The sequence below is a fragment of the Nelumbo lutea genome, chromosome 1 (genome assembly GCF_056320005.1).
Source record: "Nelumbo lutea isolate HS-2025 chromosome 1, American lotus-T2T, whole genome shotgun sequence".
NCBI lineage: Eukaryota > Viridiplantae > Streptophyta > Magnoliopsida > Proteales > Nelumbonaceae > Nelumbo > Nelumbo lutea.
In genome coordinates, this window is record NC_142684.1 from 171,305,193 (window position 1) to 171,320,257 (window position 15,065).

Consider the following 15,065-nt stretch of genomic DNA (forward strand, 5'->3'; position numbering starts at 1 on the left):
GGGTAGACTTCGCCGAATTGCCGCCTTGTAACAGCTCGGGATAGACTTCGCCGAACTGACCACCTTGTAACAGCTCGGGGTACATTTCGCCGAACTGACCCTTGTAACAGCTCGGGGTAGACTTCGCCGAACTGCCACCTCGTAACAGCTCGGGACACACTTCGCCGAACTGACCCACCTTGTTACAATTCAGGATACCTCCGAGCTCAAGACCGCCTCGCTCAGCACTTCGCATCATCTTCTAGGCACCAAAGCCAAACAAGTCGTACCATGCCTGGCACCAGGGAAGTCCGTGCCTGAGGGCGCCACGCCTGACTGACTTGGGATCTGACGTTTTGGCAGCAACACTCTAAACGGCCACCTGCCACCGCCACTGACGCCGCCATCTCCAGTTAGATGGTTAGGCAGTGACGGTTCTGTCTCAGCAGAAGGGACGACGGCCGAGTTGACAAGCGCAAGGGTAATCATACCCGATCTGACAAGGGCCTCGGGACGAGTACGCGAAGCGACTATAAGAGCCCCCTGCCCCCCGACAACGGAGGTATGCAAACTTTGCTCTATCTGGTATTACCTTGCTTTTGAAATATTCTAACTTGAGCTTCAGAGCCTCTACACCGGGTTCCCCCCGGAGCTTTCCCATCTCTCCCGTTTCAGGATCCCTGCTACCCCGTTCGAAAGCAAGGCAGCGGACAGCTAAGACCAGCCGGATCGCGCTCCATCAAAAATTATTATTAATAAATACTAATTTTTTTTGAAAGTTATTTTCTAGAATTATTATTTGTTATAAGTGAAATTAGTTATTTACTATATTATTTAGTTATATATTATCATTGTTTAAATTTTAAAACATTAATTATTTATTGAATTTAATAATCGATAAAATTATAATTTATGCTATTACTACATAATTTATATTGTTTGTATTAGTAATATGAATATTGTTAAAACTATTATACTTAATTAAATATTTAAATGTGGGAGAGAGGATAACTAAAAATTAGAGATAATTTAGTAGAGAAATAAGAGTTAGAGATAAATTAGGAGATGTAGAGGAGGTAGTTTAAGAGAAATTTTAGGAGATGAGGTTATTTAGATAATTTAGGAGAGAGAGATTTTAGGTTATTTTTATGGAATGAAGAGAGTTGGTTGTTTTAAAAATGGCATGAAATAAAAATAAAAAAATAAAAAAAAATAAATTTTCTAAATTTCCTTCTTTTAATATATATAGATAGATACTTAATTACAGACATAATCGTTAAGGTAGATTAATGCGGAGATTTAAGTGGAGAGAAAAAGGAATTTAACAGGGGAGTGCAGGGGTTACAAAGTATTAATGAGGGTAAATTGCTGAAACCTCCCATAGTCCCATGTTTTGAGTTTTGACCGTTACTACAGAGTATAGAGAAAGAGAATTAAGACTCGAAATTGAGAGGATCTTTATTCTATTTTTTATATGTTTTAATTTAAAAATAAATAAAACACGTGTGAAAAAAGAAAGCGAAGGAAATAGAACGAGGCCCGTCACCCGTGTGAACATTGACACGAGAGACTTCTGCCAACAGAAGATTAGTAGGGAGATTTTTGTCATTTAAAGTAGTGTTTTTGGTCTATAAATTGTCAATGTGAGTGACACTTGACAGACTCTTCTTGTGCTTCCTTTTCCCGGAGTTCCTCTCTCCACTAACGGCTATCGACGCTCGCGCGCAATCGGGTAGACGCCCACTGGACTCGCCGGAAACTTTCCACTTTTACGGGAATACCCCAATTGCCCCAGAACCTCTGCTTACTCCATGGGTTTGGGAAGTCTAGAACAATCATCGCTATTATCCGATTTCCTCCAAAACTCCGGCGGGTGTGCCGTCATCGATGGCGGCCTTGCGACGGAGCTCGAACGACACGGCGCTGACCTTAATGATCCTCTCTGGAGCGCAAAATGCCTCATTAACTCCCCCCATCTCGTTAGAAGGGTAGATCTTTTAAATCTCGATCAATTCTTCTTTTCATTTGTTGTTAATTTTTCTTGTCTTGATAACATTCTATCACGAATTTCTTTCTCCTCTAGTTCTTGTTTCGATATTTTACAGTTTGTTTCATTTTATGGTTTGGGTTGCCTGTTGAAGAAAGCCACAGTTTTTTTTTTTTTCATTTTTATTACAGCGTGATGCTGGCTTTATGGAGATAACATACGTTGGTGATAAAACCAAAATGCGTGCTTATATTACTCGTAACCTTCTGAGATGTTCTTCTAGTTGACCTTCCCCATTTTCACTTAGGCTCCGTTTGTTTCAACGTAAAATGGGCGAATAAAAACTCAGGCTGAATTATTTGAGCTCTTCGCCTTTCTTTTTTTTTTTTTTTTTTTTTACGATGAAAACCCTGTTTTCCTTGCCCTTTACATCGTAACAAATTAAGGGGTAGAAAACAAGGATCTCTTTGTAAAGGGGGAAGATTACCTGAAATATTTCGGTTTGGAAAATTATGCGTCCATTTTAGTGGTCCAATTAATTGTCTCTGTAAGGAAGGAAAGGATAGCCTTGCCTTTTTCTATTTGGCATCCATTTGGCGGTATAGGTTCCACCCATGGCCATGGGTAGACAAAACGTAATCTTGGTCCTCTCTCCCGGGATATATCTCCTCCTTTTTCTTACTTTTGTTCTTGCATGTTTTTACTGTCAATTTTCCTTTTGTTCTGTATTTAGAGGTATGAGTTCTCTTTCTTATTCTTGTGGCCTGTGTTTAAGCGTTTATAAGGCTCGTGGATCCTCAGCATAAAAAATTTTTGCTTTCTAAGCAACTAGATAAGCCGCTCTATTCCACTACAAAATACTATTGAAATTCCTTCAGCATGATTGAATTAAGTCCACTACATCCAAACACATCCATGGAATAAATATAGAAGTTCTTTTCAAAAGAGAAATTGTTTGTTTGTGACCGGACTTGGAATTTTGAGCACAAGACTGGATCCTTATTATATGCTTGTTCTTGTATCTCCTAATGAAATAGGTGCACCTAGACTACCTTGAAGCCGGTGCAGATATTATAATCACAGCATCTTATCAGGTACTTAAGCTGCCTTTCCTTTTTGTTAGCAATTAAGGCTTTGTTTGTTTGCAGTGTAATTTTATCTACAATAGTACAAATGCATGAGAGTGCAAGTATGAAGAATGAAAGTTCTGGTTCACTTTTACTACTTTGACCTCTCCAAATTCCTCCTTTGAAATTGTGGAGAAATTATACAAACAGACCCTTTCTGTTGGTTTGATGTTAAGAACCTAACAAAAAATGATAAAGTCATGCTTTTACACACCTTAAATTTCCCAGTTTGCCCATGATTGACAATATTGGAGTGTCTATTAACCGAAATACCCCCCAAAGGCTCTTTAACATATTCCAATATAAGGAAAGCGCCTTTGTTTATTGGAATATAAATTTATTATTGAAATAGTGGGGATATTTTGGTCTATACAAACTCCAATATTGTCATTCATGGGCAAACTAGGAAATTTAAAGTGTTAAAAGCATGGCGTCATCGTTTCCAGTTGGGTTCTTAATGTCAAACAAAGAGTATGTTTGTATAATTTCTCCAAAATGTCAAGGGGGGAGTTTGGAGAGATCAAAGTACAGGGGAGGTTAAAGCATTTTTTAGAAAACACACGGGTGTTGTTTTACTTCATTTGCAATGCAATCAAACAAAATAAATCAAAAGCTAAAACAAAAATAAATCAGAATTTGCACTCATGTTGTTTTCACTTTCATACTTTCACGGTAGTGAAAATAAAGTAGCAGTGGAAACAAACCAGGCCTAATTAATAATGGTGTCTCAAGAAATTTCTTGACTTTACAGGGGAGGTTAAAGCATTTTTTAGAAAACACACGGGTGTTGTTTTACTTCATCTGCAATGCAATCAAACAAAATAAATCAAAAACTAAAACAAAAATAAATTAGAATTTGCACTCATGTTGTTTTCACTTTCATACTTTCACAGTAGTGAAAATAAAGTAGCAGTGGAAACAAACCAGGCCTAATTAATAATGGTGTCTCAAGAAATTTCTTGACTTTGAACAGAATGGTTATTTTATATGCTTGGCAGGCCACTATTCAGGGTTTTGAGGCTAAAGGATTGTCAAGAGAAGAAAGTGAAGTTCTGCTGCGGAGGAGTGTCGAAATTGCATGCGAGGCTCGGGATATTTATTATGAAAAATGTACAAAGCATTTGCCTGAAGGCAATGGAAATGTAGGAATTCCAAAGCAACGCCCAATCTTAATTGCAGCCTCCGTAGGAAGCTATGGGGCTTATTTAGCTGATGGATCAGAGTACAGGTTAGTTATTGCAAAAATATTGCTTTTTCCCATTCACAGCTTTATCAAATTAGATCTGCCCATTCACAGCTTTACCAAAATCTTGGTTGTCAAAGCTTATGCTTTTTTTTTTTTTTTAATTTTCAATTCCTGCATTTTCCCCATATTATTCAGGTAAAAAAAATATTGCTTTTTCCCAATCCTAAGGTTAGCTGTTAATGGCAATGGATAAAAGAGGGCTGAGCACACGAATAGAACAGAAGATTGATGTGGTTTGTCACAGGACACAGCATCCATTTGGTGAAGATGAACTGATAGAGATATTTATCAAAAAAAAAAAATGAACTGAATGAGATCCTCGCTTTTGACTTGTATAAACAACCTATACGATTCTGCCCAAGCCTGTAATGGGAAAACTATAGTAATAAAAGGGAAAGAACCTGCTGGAATGGTAAAAGTGTATCTGATAAGTGTGCTAATTTTCAGCCAGAGAAGACAAGTAACCTAATATAGCAAAATAGCATTATAATGTTATTTAATGTCATATATTTCTTTGTCATAGTATTTTAATAGCTTTTCATTTTATGTAAGATCATTATATTCTGCCAATTGAATTTTCTGTTTCACTGTTCATCATCCAATGATATACACTCCCCATAGTACTATATTAAATTAGTACTGGCCTACTGGGGCTCTTAAATTGTTCCCATGGTGTATCATTAAATTTCATGATAGATTTTATCATTTTATTTATAAATAATAAATATATATGTTTCATATTATGTAATTATCCAATTATCTGCAGCCCTTGTAGTACTGCAATAAATTGTTTCCAGTATGTGTTGTATCATTATGGCTTTACCAATTTCATGCTAGGTTCTATTTAAACTTTTATGTTAATATGTCTTTTTTTCCTTGTGTCATTTTGCAGTGGGGACTATGGTGATGCAGTTACTCTAACAACTTTGAAAGATTTTCACAGGAGAAGGGTTCAGATTTTAGCAGAATCAGGTGCTGACCTAATTGCATTTGAAACAATTCCGAATAAGCTGGAAGCACAGGTATATTCTTTGGTGCTTGTAGCAAATGATAGTGATTGGTTTCTCTCCTGTTACTTACAAGGGGGTTAATAGAATTAACTATTGGAATTGCTCAATAAGTGGCATGAGCCTTTCCTAAGAACTACAGACTCTCTGGTCTAGATTCAAAATCTGGACAGCTGTAGTAAATGGTTCAAGCCATGAAAGAGATGTCAGAATAAATTGGACCATTGTAGGTGGATGTCTAGTATTTTGTTCGTAGCAGTTTTGAGGGTCCTATTTATTGAGCCAAACTGATGATTTGGTAGAACATCCAAGCAGGTTTACCTGCGTATGTTTAGTGAGTAGAGTTTATCAAAAATGGTTTACTTGGTTTGAACTTTTCAGTTCGGTATTGACTTTATCTCTTGGTTTGGTTGGTGGTCATGCAGGCCTATGCTGAACTTCTCGAGGGAGATGACATAAAGATTCCAGCATGGTTTTCATTCAACTCTAAGGATGGTGTCAATGTAGTTAGTGGAGATTCTTTTCTTGAATGTGCATCTGTTGCCGATTCATGTAAGAAGGTTGTTGCTGTTGGAATTAACTGCACTCCTCCAAGGTTTATTCATGATCTTGTTTTATTAGTTCGTAAGGTATAATCCTCTTCTATGCTGTTCTTTAATCAGGATAAAATATGAAAGAGCTTTTTATTTATTTTCCTTTTCATCTTAGATGACTTTGCAATCAATGTGTGAATTCATTGAACAATGCATGTATTTTTCGCAAAAAAGACCAGAGCTCTGTTATTGTTCACCAAATAGCACTATGCTGAATACTTGTTTGTTTCTGTGTGTTGTGTTGGGGGTGATACCTTATCACCTCTTCTTTGTATTACCTTTTTCTCTTTTAATAGAACATTTTCCTTTAACAGAAAGAATAAACTCTCATTGTTTGATTGGCTAACCCCACAGGTGACATCTAAACCAATACTTATTTATTTTCCTTTTCATCTTAGATGACTTTGCAATCAATGCGTGAATTCATTGAACAATGCATGTATTTTTCGCAAAAAAGACCAGAGCTCTGTTATTGTTCACCAAATAGCACTATGCTGAATACTTGTTTGTTTCTGTGTGTTGTGTTGGGGGTGATACCTTATCACCTCTTCTTTGTATTACCTTTTTCTCTTTTAATAGAACATTTTCCTTTAACAGAAAGAATAAACTCTCATTGTTTGATTGGCTAACCCCACAGGTGACATCTAAACCAATACTTATTTATTTTCCTTTTCATCTTAGATGACTTTGCAATCAATGCGTGAATTCATTGAACAATGCATGTATTTTTCGCAAAAAAGACCAGAGCTCTGTTATTGTTCACCAAATAGCACTATGCTGAATACTTGTTTGTTTCTGTGTGTTGTGTTGGGGGTGATACCTTATCACCTCTTCTTTGTATTACCTTTTTCTCTTTTAATAGAACATTTTCCTTTAACAGAAAGAATAAACTCTCATTGTTTGATTGGCTAACCCCACAGGTGACATCTAAACCAATACTTATTTATCCAAACAGTGGTGAGACTTACGACCCTGATCGCAAGGAGTGGGTAGTAAGTTCCCTCTTAACCTTTTCTATTAAATTCTTACAAGTTACAATATTTTTGATTTGCAACACTCGGGATATTGGCTTGGGGGGACCATTGGTGTTCTTTGAATAGGACATGTATTGTGCTCCCCATTCCCCAAGTTCACAGCTTGTTTTTTCTTATTGTAAAACTGCCATTTAATTGGACAATTAAGTTGCAGCCTTTGTAACTTTTAATGTATTTTGTCCATTTGATGGATAGTACTAGCCATCTACTTCTTTTTTCAGTTTTACACAAGGATCACCTCTGTAAATTTCACTCACTAAAAAAGAAAAACCATTTCTCTTTGTGTAGGCAAGAAATTGAACCTTCTTGCCAAGTCAACCCGGGTACCTATCCTCCTATTGGTGTGAGGTTGAGCTCAAAATCCAGACAATCTGATCTACAATCACTATCAGCAGTTTTGGGCAATAAGCTTTTCAAGTTGGGGTCCGACTATGCATAATTTATGAAAGAGAGGAAATTTTGGTGCTTCATTCATCAAGTGCTTTGACAAAAATCTCTCTTTTAATGCTATATAACCCCTTCTTCTACCCTATGCTGCCTTCATTTATCAGTCGTGCATTATCATCTGGTTCTGAATGTGAAACGAAATAAACATGTTGTTAATTACTAGTACTGATCATATTGTGACAAACTGGTTTAGATGCTGGTTGATGTAATTAATCCCATCTTATTTGCCTTGTGCTCTTTTTTCATGCAGGAATCTACTGGGGTATCAGATGAAGATTTTATTTCATATATAAGTAAATGGCGTGAGGCCGGGGCTTCCCTCATAGGAGGCTGCTGCAGGACAACACCAAATACCATTAGAGCCATATCTAGAGCACTATCCAAGTAGTCTTCTGTCTTACCATCGCTACAGTAGTAACAATTCACCGGCTTAGAGTTCTACTTTTAGAGAGAGAAAGAGATGTAAATATACATCACATGGCAGAAGTAGAAAAAGGTTGGAATCTGAAGTTTTCCTTATCGCTTGTATTTTTTTTTTTTTGGGGTGCTTGTAATAAATATTAACTGAGGTTGGAATTTTACAAAAAATTTTCTCGGTCTCTGCTTTTTCCTAGACTGAAAAGACTAAAGCTTTTTGTGGTCAGGATTCTTGATTCAAGAGATTTATCATGTAGTGTGGGCAACCATTCTCCTTCCCCCTTCTTACGTAGGGGATGATGGGACCGAACCGTGGGCATATTTTGTAACTGAATAGGTAGTATTGGTTTTTGAAAAAGCAATAACCGAAACTGAACCAAAACCTATTGGTTAACCGGTTGATTGGTTTGGTTAACCATTGGTTTCTTTATTTTTTAATTTTTACAATCTATATTATAAAAATATATAATAAATAATTATAAATATATATAATATTATATTTTAAAAAATAAATAATATATCATATATTATAAAAATGTATTTATATATATATATATATATATATATATATATATATATATATATATATATATATATATATATATATATACCAATTGGTTTGATTAATTGCTGGTTTTTTGTATTGGTTAACCAAAACCGAACCGACCAGTTTGAATCGATTTGGATCGAAAAATGGGGTGATTGGGTTGTCTATTTCTGACATGACGAGGTAGTTCTATCATCTAACATGTATGCTAGCTTGGAGGGTATCCATGTGGTAAACAATTAACTAATTTCTTCCGGTCTCGGATTATGAATGGGGGCTGGATGATTCATGACCCATCGACTTACCTTCAGTGTCCGGTTATGGAATATGATGGATCGCAGCCCCTAAATGACTCGTATAAACAATGTTCTCCTCCTCCACATTAGACATGTGCCCTATGGTCTATGTCTATCTAATGTTTTGGTCGATGTTGATCGAGTAAGGTCTCTAAACCCAAGCTAGCAGTCTAGCACATTATTCCATTGACCGAATTAGCATTTGAGGAACCTATTAGGCTATTACCTATCTAGGCCATGTTGGTCAAAATGAAACCATCCAATTAGTACATTTCTATAGAACAAATGAAAATGAAATGTAGGTCAACAATGCGCATTGATCAGACGAATAGTTACACCTACTGGCAGAGTGCACTCCGAGATCTTTGTTTTTGCTCAAGTCAGAAAAATTTATTCAGAACACCCTTTCCTTTGTAACTTGTCAAAAAAAAACCCCTTTCCTTTCTACTTGCTAAGCAGATGAACTTATCTCTTTCACATAATAATCAGCATCATATGAATAATAAAATGAGAAAAAAATAGCATTTCCTTTTTTTTTTCTTTTGTTTTGGACGAAATTTTTTCCTACTTTTGATAGATAACATCCAAACATTTTTAACTAAAAAAATAATAGCAAAAGAGTTAATGTTCAAAAAAGTGGTGTAACAACCTGAAAAACAGAACATAAAAAAGTAACAATAGGAAACATATTTCTTCTTGAATTCACATTATGTTAGATCTACAGCAATGTCTAGAAATGTTACTGAATGCCCATGCCGATTAAGCTCGAGTTCAGAAACAATGGTATTGTACAATGGGATTATATTTGTGGGAAAATGGGATCAACAAAAGCATGGTGCATGGGATCCAAAAGCCAGAGTTTAGCTATGTGATGATGAGAAGAGGTAAGCCTGTGAATTTCTTCCATGAGCCAGATGGTGGCTTCGGCTTTACAAGGATGGATTATGGTATCCAGTGGGCAATGCTCATCTTCAGCACCAATCCTTGATTGGTCCCACTGTTTTAGGAGAATATTGGTCAGATAATGTAGAGGCTGCCCATATAACTGTTTGATGGATTTGCCCAGGCCCTGCCATGAGGTGAATGGAATAACTGATGCACGGTGAGAAGGAACAGGTATCTGCTTCATGTATTCTTGATACATTTCTGCTCGTCTGATCATAGCACCTGCATCAAGAAGTATGTCTTACACTGTCTTCACAATAGTTGTAACAACAAAAAGTAATTTAATGAATAAGCTAATTACGCAGACAGCTTAGGATGCACCAACAGGATTCCATCCAATGGTGCAAGGAAACCAATAGAATGTGGACTGTTCATGAAACAGGAGAAACTGTTTTAAATATTGGCAATTCGGTTTAAGGTATCAAGTTTTACTTCTGAGAAGCAGAAACTTACCAAGATCAAATGCACCCTTAGAGCTACACTAGCACTAAAGCAGGACAACCACTAGAACTCCACCAATCATGCCTTTGACTCCAATACTTTGTTCCAAGAACTAATCTTGCCATTTTTTGAACACTTGTATATGTAACAATAGTCCCTGCTCTCTGAGGTCTTAGGAAGAGTAGACTGGACACAAACCTAAGCTTGGCATTTTCTTTCCACAGTGGCCACTTTCAGACTTGAATCCACATTCTCAACCTCCCAAGACTTTACCATTGTGCCAAGAAATTAGCCACGTTTGTGTAAATATAGATACTTATTGAGGCAATTTAGATATTTTCTTCACAAAAAGCTTTCAAGAAAATGTCATCATCATCCAAGAACCCAACTATACGGGGTCAGCTTTTCAAGAAAATATGTACTTTCCTTTATTTCTTACAAACACCTATTTGGATGGGTAAGATCTTGGTCTTATTGGTAAGAAAACAGTAGTTGCACTTTTCAAGTGGCATTTCAAAATATCTCAGCAATAGCAAAAGAATAGTTGCCATTGAGTAATGGTAGCATCAATATTTTTCATCTCCAGTTTGCAGACAACACGATCTTCTTATGCAAGGCAATGAACAGATGCAGTACTTGAGATGTCAGCAGTTGATCACTTGATTCTGAGAAGAGTTCCCATCTGCAACATGAGTTTTACTGCATATCATTTAATCACTCCTATTTTCTTTTCTTTCTCCTTTCCTCTGTTTTTTAATTTTACTTCTTTTGCTCAGTAACATTAAGCTTCTATTAAATATAAAAGAACGGGTGCAAACATCAAGCACCCAAAAAAGGATAGGGCAAGGCCAAACAAAAATCCAGAAGACCTAATGTCAACAGTAAAAAGATGATAATTGTTAATGTAAAACCAGTGCCCTCGTCTAGCTGTACCTTGATATATTGCATCATCATCCTCATTGTGTAGTCTTACATTTGGAGTTCTTTGGTATGTATTGTGTTACCACATACAATGTTCCTTGAGTTATTTTCTCTTGGCCTTCTATATGTTTTTTAATGAGGGAAAAAATTACAATTCTCTGGAATATCTTCCAATTTGCCATGTTTTGGACTATTTGGAAGTAGAAAGTTTGTATATATTTTTGAACAAGAGTAACTTAAGAAAAAAGAAACAAAAAAAAAGACAAACATTCTCTTCTCAGTTCATCTTCAATGTTTAAGAAATTCAGTGAGATTCAGTATTTTCATTTAGGGACCAACACTAAAATTATTTACAAGGTCCTAAATCCTAATACACAATGCTCAAAATATTTTGGTACAGCTGATAAGCTCATACATTGACCCACAAGTATACTTTCTTAAAGGAGAGGTTTTACCCCTTTTTTCTCCAAGTACCATGAACATACAATTAACTTTTACTTGTCACCCATCAGTAAAAAAACTGTATATGTTGCACTTTTGTTTTTATTACAAGCTTGGGAAAACCAGTAAACAATTAGCCTAAGGCCAGATTTAGAAGTACCTGGTTCACTGGTCAGATTTGTTTCAGGTTCTTAACGCATAATTTGCAACCTTAAAATGAACCTGGTTTGCTGGCTTTATGCTTCTTTGGTTCATATTTTTATTTATTACATTGTTTGTTTTGTGTTGTTAACACATGAAACGTATTAAGTAGGTATAACCATTAAACACAAAACTTATTTGAAGGTGTATGAAACTGTGGTCTCAGTGCCTAACAGAGTCAAAAATTGAAATCACATGCTAGTAGGAAGGTGTGTAGCACTGTAATAGTAACCCTTATTGAAATAAGAATCTCATTTTTAAGTAAAATTTCTTTTACTAGTCAAGTCAATATAATACCTTTGTTTTCCAATTTATAAGGTGTTTTTTATGCCTATAGATAATATGCATCTATTCTTCATATTTTTATTTATTACATTGTTTGTTTTGTGTTGTTAACACATGAAACGTATTAAGTAGGTATAACCATTAAACACAAAACTTATTTGAAGGTGTATGAAACTATGGTCTCAGTGCCTAACAGAGTCAAAATTTGAAATCACATGCTAGTAGGAAGGTGTGTAACACTGTAATAGTAACCCTTATTGAAATAAGAATCTCATTTTTAAGGAAAATTTCTTTTACTAGTCAAGTCAATATAATACCTTTGTTTTCCAATTTATAAGGTATTTTTTATGCCTATATATAATATGCATCTATTCAGAAGGACCTTATTTCCTCTCAAAAATTGTAGCATTCTCTAACAATTGTGAACCAACTTGCAAATTGGTTCAAATTAAACAAATCACAAAATGGACAAAGTGACAGGTAATTAGGTTTTGGAACATTTAGATCATGACAATTCTTTATTCCTCTCTCAAGGTGGTTAGTAGGAATCACTTGGAAGAAACATCAGGAAGTTCAAAACTCAACTACCTATACTATCCCATAGTTTTCTTCCAGAAACAACTTAATGACTGAAAAAGATATGTCCTAAATATAGAACAATGAGAATGGGACTGGATCAGGTTGTTCTACAGCAGCATTAACAAAACAATAATACAACCAAGCACTTGAGGAAAAAAGAATGAAAATACCTCCAGATTTAGTTTCCTTGACTGGTAGAACAACGGTTGGTTTTGTTTTACCTGGTCCATTATCAGCTTCTAGATCAGAATCAGAAGAGGAAGAATCATCGGACGATAGTATATCCACCTGATTGCTCCATGGCATTGCCCTTTTCATGGTATGGATAAACCTGAAGTAAATAAATAAAACATGGGTTATACCTAACAAAGTTTTGTCCCAAATAAAACATAGGCTATAAAAATCCTGTTTCATCATTTGATTCTATCAAGGGTCATATCCAAATAACACACGAGTTATCCAGGCATAAAACCCACAGAATTGAGATGAAATAATACAGAATCTTGTATACAGTATAGCAATACAAAAGTTTGGTTTGGTACACTAAAATTTATTAAAATACTTAAAGAATACAACCGACACCATTTTTCCCTTTTTTATAGTTGATACAACAGACGCCATCAGAAGGCACAAGTTGGATAAAGATGGATCACCATATGATCAAGCTATCGAACAGTAAGGAAATCACATTCATTTTTCATTTTTTCGGTATATCACTGATAAAGAAGCACCAAGTAGTAGATGAAATTCAGTGTTAAGTATTAGCCAAACTAATCATGCCAGTGCCGGCTCATGCCAGGAAAAGAAAAGCACATAAATGGCAGCAAACAACATAAGTTACCTTTCTCAAAAAAAAAAAAAAAACATCCATTTATTTCGTAAACAAAATAAAGGTATCAAAAAAACCAATTGTATCACTAATTCAAGATAAGCATATCTAAAATGAAACAAAGAATTCGACAAAGAAGAGCAGGAAATTCAGCTAAAGAATCATTAACTACAAGAACCACCGATCCAATAACAGACAATAAAAATCCACTCAGATGCGTTTATTTGTTTTATTTCTTTCTTTTTCTTTTAAAACTGATCGTTTTGGTAACGAGAACTTCTTCTTTTTGTTGGTTTTTTTTCTTTTCTTTTTTTGCTGATGGTAGGGGATAACGGGAACTTCGTAGCTGAAAGCAAAATCGAAAGATTACGAGTTTTCTTTTCCTGGTCTGAACACCAAATTTTTACTCATATAGTGGTGAGCATGTCAATAATCCATTGTCCATGAGAAACAGGAGCAATGGGTTCTTGTGGATTTAATTTCCATGATATACTTCTGTTTACATAAGGAAAAAAAAAAAACTCAGATAAATTCTTGGGAAGAGATAGATAGTAGGGTTTCAGAAGCAAATTCACAGTGTAGTGAATTTCTTCTGATGAGTGAATACCAAAAAAACCCTAAGTAACAGAGAGACACGTACCTTGCAGTTGCAACTTGCAAGAAGGGGGAGAATGAGCTTCTCTGAAAGTTTAGTACTTTCTATTGGCAAGTAAGTAATAGAGAGAGAAAGTGTTGGGGGGAGACGGTGATAAACGCACGCTTGGACAGAGACAGACTATCCAAATATTGGAAATCGGTTTGACCAATTTGAGAATCGGATCCAGAAAAGAGAGAGAGGTTCACATCAGAGGTTCGATCGGCATCAAATTGAAGGTCGAACCGTGATGACCTAATGTACATGAGTACATCATTTCTAATGCAGGGTTGGAAAATTTTAAATTGAACATTAAAACATCTGAACTTATCTCACTCAACATTAGCCACTTAGCCGTGCAACCTCAGATTTTTCTGTTTAGTTTTCTGAATTGTTCGATTGCATAATATGATTCTAATTGACTCAAATAATTTGAATTATATATATATATATATATATATATATATATATATATATATATATATATATATATATATATATATATATACATTTATTAGGACAAGAAAATTTGTTCTGAACGTTGTAAGATTATTGATGTACTTGTTTTAATGTGGGATATAGTATTACTTTGAACTTTGAAAGTTGGAGTTGGAAATGTTGTTTCTATTTTTGGATTTTTTTAGTGGATGATGTTGATGTCCCTAGCAGTGGTTCATGTTTTGCTAAGTTTTGCATCTGAAAATTTTTTATACCAGACCAAACTAGTATAAAATAAGGGTGCAAATTAGACTAGTCCAACCCAAATTGGATTGGGCTGACATAAATTTGGATTGGACATGACATAAATTTGGATTGGGCTTGGTTTGAGGCCTTGAATTGTCCGAGCTCATCCAATTTTTTATATTATTAGTAATTAAGCATGTGTATTGCACGTATGAATTTTTTTCATATTAATTACTTGAACTTAAGATATATCATAGTTGGAATAAAAATTGAAAATTGATAAAAGTAATAATATGGTTAAAAATAAACTTAATACTTGTATTTGCATCTACATAAATTTTAAATTATAATAACAATTATTATTATTATTATTATTATTATTATTATTATTATTATTATTATTATTATTATTATTATTATTATTA

The 15,065-nt window shown here is 35.0% G+C and overlaps 2 protein-coding genes across 5 annotated transcripts; one reads left to right on the forward strand and one right to left on the reverse strand.

The window, feature by feature from the left end:
* Positions 1-1,616: 1,616 nt before the first annotated feature.
* On the forward strand, positions 1,617-8,042 carry LOC148879168 (homocysteine S-methyltransferase 2-like). Of its 3 annotated transcripts, XM_088960599.1 has the most exons (7): positions 1,617-1,967; positions 3,004-3,060; positions 4,092-4,321; positions 5,232-5,361; positions 5,772-5,975; positions 6,860-6,931; positions 7,671-8,042. In XM_088960599.1, the coding sequence occupies exons 1-7, from the start codon at positions 1,791-1,793 to the stop codon at positions 7,806-7,808; spliced, it is 1,008 nt and encodes a 335-aa protein (XP_088816725.1). In that variant the 5' UTR covers positions 1,617-1,790; the 3' UTR covers positions 7,809-8,042. The 3 variants fall into 3 exon arrangements, with proteins under 3 accessions (XP_088816725.1, XP_088816726.1, XP_088816727.1); XM_088960600.1 differs by lacking the exon at positions 6,860-6,931 and having other exon boundaries at positions 1,629-1,967; XM_088960601.1 differs by lacking the exons at positions 6,860-6,931; positions 7,671-8,042 and adding an exon at positions 6,294-6,458 and having other exon boundaries at positions 1,629-1,967.
* A 1,302-nt stretch (positions 8,043-9,344) lies between these two features.
* On the reverse strand, positions 9,345-14,198 carry RDM1 (RNA-DIRECTED DNA METHYLATION 1). Of its 2 annotated transcripts, none has more exons than XM_088960603.1 (3): positions 13,963-14,198; positions 12,664-12,824; positions 9,345-9,847 (listed from the first exon to the last, which is right to left on the reverse strand). In XM_088960603.1, the coding sequence occupies exons 2-3, from the start codon at positions 12,809-12,811 to the stop codon at positions 9,480-9,482; spliced, it is 516 nt and encodes a 171-aa protein (XP_088816729.1). In that variant the 5' UTR covers positions 12,812-12,824; positions 13,963-14,198; the 3' UTR covers positions 9,345-9,479. The 2 variants fall into 2 exon arrangements, with proteins under 2 accessions (XP_088816729.1, XP_088816730.1); XM_088960604.1 differs by having other exon boundaries at positions 12,715-12,824; positions 13,963-14,099.
* Positions 14,199-15,065: the final 867 nt, after the last annotated feature.

Excerpts from the sequence above, each read along its gene's own strand:
- LOC148879168 (XM_088960599.1), top strand. The coding sequence starts at position 1,791 with ATGGGTTTGGGAAGTCTAGAACAATCATCGCTATTATCCGATTTCCTC. Across the intron at positions 3,061-4,091 it reads TAATCACAGCATCTTATCAG|GCCACTATTCAGGGTTTTGA; the intron begins GTACTTAAGCTG and ends TATGCTTGGCAG. Across the intron at positions 5,362-5,771 it reads CGAATAAGCTGGAAGCACAG|GCCTATGCTGAACTTCTCGA; the intron begins GTATATTCTTTG and ends GTGGTCATGCAG.
- RDM1 (XM_088960603.1), bottom strand. The coding sequence starts at position 12,811 with ATGAAAAGGGCAATGCCATGGAGCAATCAGGTGGATATACTATCGTCC. Across the intron at positions 9,848-12,663 it reads CAAGGAAACTAAATCTGGAG|GTGCTATGATCAGACGAGCA; the intron begins GTATTTTCATTC and ends TTCTTGATGCAG.